The sequence below is a fragment of the Sinocyclocheilus rhinocerous genome, unplaced genomic scaffold (assembly GCF_001515625.1).
Source record: "Sinocyclocheilus rhinocerous isolate Xijiao unplaced genomic scaffold, SAMN03320098_v1.1 scaffold450, whole genome shotgun sequence".
Classification (NCBI taxonomy): Eukaryota; Metazoa; Chordata; class Actinopteri; order Cypriniformes; family Cyprinidae; genus Sinocyclocheilus; species Sinocyclocheilus rhinocerous.
The window spans coordinates 278,645-282,444 of record NW_015653457.1 but is presented as its reverse complement, the minus strand read 5'-3'; the positions used below and the strand labels follow the sequence as shown (position 1 = coordinate 282,444).

At 35.1% G+C, this 3,800-nt stretch overlaps 1 protein-coding gene across 2 annotated transcripts in view; it reads left to right on the top strand.

Moving 5' to 3' along the window:
• The first annotated feature begins 2,677 nt into the window (after positions 1 to 2,677).
• The window catches only part of rgs13b (regulator of G protein signaling 13b), a 3,810-nt gene continuing 2,687 nt past the window's right edge, over positions 2,678 to 3,800 (top strand). The window contains exons 1-4 of one of the 2 annotated variants that reach the window (XM_016521884.1): positions 2,678 to 2,850; positions 2,986 to 3,045; positions 3,159 to 3,220; positions 3,354 to 3,520. In XM_016521884.1, coding sequence (XP_016377370.1) covers positions 2,735 to 2,850; positions 2,986 to 3,045; positions 3,159 to 3,220; positions 3,354 to 3,520 — 405 coding nt within the window. In that variant the 5' untranslated portion in view covers positions 2,678 to 2,734. Of the gene's footprint in view, positions 2,851 to 2,985; positions 3,046 to 3,155; positions 3,221 to 3,353; positions 3,521 to 3,800 lie in introns of both variants that reach the window. The other variant, XM_016521883.1, reaches the window with a different exon arrangement.

Here is a 3,800-nt window from a genome sequence, read left to right as displayed (position 1 = left end):
ATATATATATATATATATATATATTGCTTTTACTTGAAAAGTAAGTTCACTTCTTTTTTTTTATTATTATTTATGGAATAGTTCATTACTAAAACACAGGAAATATGACTGTAACAGTTATTTTTTTAGTTTTCTTTTCTATGGGTACATGTGTGCGTATAAGTAAATTAATGTTTTGGACACTATTGGACACCAGTGGCTTTAAATAAAACACAATGTACTTATACTCTAATTTAACTAAACATTATTTGATTTTTCCCATACATTTGTTCCGTCTCAACTCATATGTTGTCACTCAGAAGTGAGGCTGATGTGAAATCATGTGGTAACACGGATATAAGGAAATTAATTTACAAAGGCGACCGTTAAAAGTAAGCTCCCATCATGCAACTATACAGTGGATGTGCCAATTATTGATGAAACATTTCACCAATCTGTAAGTTACAAGGTTTCAGCCTGCGTTTGAATGTGCTGACCAATCTCTCACAAAATCTGTCCATCATCTGCTGCCAAATACACAGTTGCCATGGCAACTGAAAGGAAATGAGTAATGAGGCGCTGACATTGCCCGATGTACAACATTGCTCAATTGCACACAATGGAGAAACTGACAGTGTTACAGTATGAGATAGAGCGCGCTGGTCATGTGATTTTGAGGATGTCTACACACGCTGTCACTAACACACGGTGTCAAAAGTGAACACTTCACTGCCTATATCACTTTTTGGATAAGCTTATGGAGACAAAACCCAAAGTCACTTACTATGGATTAATACACATAAAAAAAATAAAAAAAACACAGAAAAAGGTCTATTTAAAGGGTTAATGGTTATGAGTGACCATGATAAAGGAAAAATCTTTTTTAAAAATCTAGTTAAAAATGCATGTGCCAAGTTCTTAGAACTGTACTCTTTTATTCATGTTGGTTTCAAACATGAATATAAAACTTTTATCAAGCTTGTAAAATATTAATAATCTTATTAATTAATAGTCTTTTTTCATTAAGTTTTTAAAAATATATTTTTCAATGTAAAATGTACTTTCTTTTTTTTTTTTTTTTTACAAATATCATTTACAAACTAATGCAATCTTGTCTTAATAAAATATCAGATTATCAAAGAAGTATTGACCTTTAAATACTGTCACAGGGTCTGCTGGGGCATGATATCACATGCTTTTTTCATGCATATTGGTTGCACCACATGACTTTGATTTGATGAACTAAAGTTGAAAAATAACTTAATTTTTTCATTTAATGTTTAATGATTTTTTTTTTAAATTCATAAATATCTGTGTGTGTGTGTGTGTGTGTGTGTGTGTGGTTGCACCACATGACATTTTACAACCTGAAGGCTTGTCATAAAAAGATCAAATTCAGATCAAACAGTCATGAGGGTCTACAGGGTTCTATGATATCATATGCTTTTTTTCATGTATGTTGGCTGCACCACATGACTTTGATTTGACAAGTTTTAAATGTATTTTAAATAAATATTAATATCAATAATTTATATTATTTAATATCAATATGAAATAATGTCATATGAATATATATATATATATATATATATGTCAAATGTATTTTTACAAATATCATGAATTGCTAACTTAAAAGTATCATTATGTTTTTGTGGAGTTGCACCACATGACATTTTACAACCTGAACTAATCTTCCCTGCATGTTGGTTGCACCATATGACTTTGATTTGATGACAAAAGTTAAAAATTTGATTTTTTTTTTATATTATTAAGTCATAAATATGATTACATTTTTTTTTGTGGAGCTGCGCCACATTACACTTTACAACCTGAACTAATCTGATATTTTCCAAGATGTACTGACCTTCACAAACAGTCATGAGGGTCTACATGGGTCTATGATACATGTTGGTTGCACCACATCACTTTGATTTGACAACAAATGTTTTTAAAACGTTTTTTTTTTTTTACAAATATTATGAATTAATTCATACATATGAGGGCCTATGATGCATGTTGTTTGCTCAACCTAACTTTTATTTGACAAACAAAAGGTAAAAAATAAATATTAATACGTTTTGTTAAACTGTTGCAAAACATTATTTTAATCAGTTGGATCAGCAAAGAACCATCTTCTATACTTTAATATATTTATTTGTTAAGTTTCATTATAGGTTCTTCTGATCAGTACGTTGGTTCTTTAAAAAGCACCAGAACATGGTTTTCCAAGGGACTAGAAAAACCAAAAGACCCTGCAGAACTTCAGCACTTGTCCTCTGACATCACCTTTTATTTTTCAGTGCAAGTGAAGCTAGTTACTCATTATCTATATGTTTGCAAAAGGAATCATTTGTGTAACTTCTTCAATGCTAATAAAACAGAAAACAAAGAGTGTTGAAATGGCCTAACCATCTCATTTGACTCTTATTTCCATTTGTGCTCCATTACAGTTTGGCCCTCTTTACGTCTGTAGATTACTGAAAAACCCAAAGCATGCAAAGTTGTAATTTGCTTATCGGCTATTTTAGCAAGGTACATGTGTATTTACATGTCTAAAAATATGGAGAAACAGGCTATGCTTTTCGCACATGAGCGGCCAGGGAGGAGGGGGAGGGTTCGATGGGGCTTCCTCTTTGTGGTCCCTGTTGGTGACACGAGCCCTTAGCAACCGTCGCAGGGCATAAAAAGCAGAGCCGGATACGCAGAAGGGAAACCTGTAGAGCGCCAAGTGCAGCATGATCACTAGCAGGAGCGCATGGCTGTGGATTCCTGGGCAATAAGCCCTCACTCTACCATGCCTGGCCTAATCCCACAACCTCTCCCAACACATTTCAACATGGACAGAGACGACTGCAGGAGAAACAAGACCTTGTAAGTGTGATCTTCAGGCATTTGTACTCTACTATCAGCACAAGGGAATCTACTGTGAGTCCCAGCATGCTTTAGCGTAGGTTTGCATGTGTGAAGCGTAAAATGCCGACAACAAAGCTGACTTTCTCTCTGTAGAGGAAAGAACCTCATGTGCCGACTAAAGTGTTTGTTCACCAGTTCATCTGCTCCTGAGAGGTAAGGAAAAAGTGACACACATATAAAAACACCAGGTCCAAAATAGTTCAAACAAGAGTTATTGCTTCTAATCCAGTTACGGTCAACTAATCAAACCCGTCTGATCTCAGCAGGCTAACTTTAGAAGACACCCAACAATGGTCCCAGTCTCTGGAGCGACTCCTCGGTTCCAAATGTAAGTCTTTTCGAAGCTATTTTTGGCATTGGTTTGCTGAGGCCAGAGTAAACTAAAACATGAGTAAAGTAAAGAGGTGCTGGTTTTCATTCGCACTGTGTGTTTTGACGCGCGCCCATTCGCTTCCCTCCAGATGGCCTGGCCACATTCCGCACCTTTCTGAAATCGGAGTTCAGCGACGAGAACATCGAATTCTGGTTGACGTGTGAGGACTACAAGAAGATAACGTCGTCCCATAAGATGAGCTCGAAGGCGAGGAAAATCTTCGAGCAATTTGTCGAAGCTGAATCTCCGAAAGAGGTACAGGACACACACCACTCAACACCCTGTCGCTATATAAATCAATGAAGCAATGCTAGAAGTGTCTGTTGTGTCGCGATACGCTTTCAATAGAGTTGTATTTTTTTTGACATGCTGCAGAGCCACTCTATGCTTTTATTTCCTCCATTCGTATGAAAATAATTTTATACGTTTTATATTTAAATAACTTCAGACAGTCTCTCTTTAATAACGCCAAATAATCTTTATCTAACCATGTATAATATATATATATATATATATATATATATATATATATACA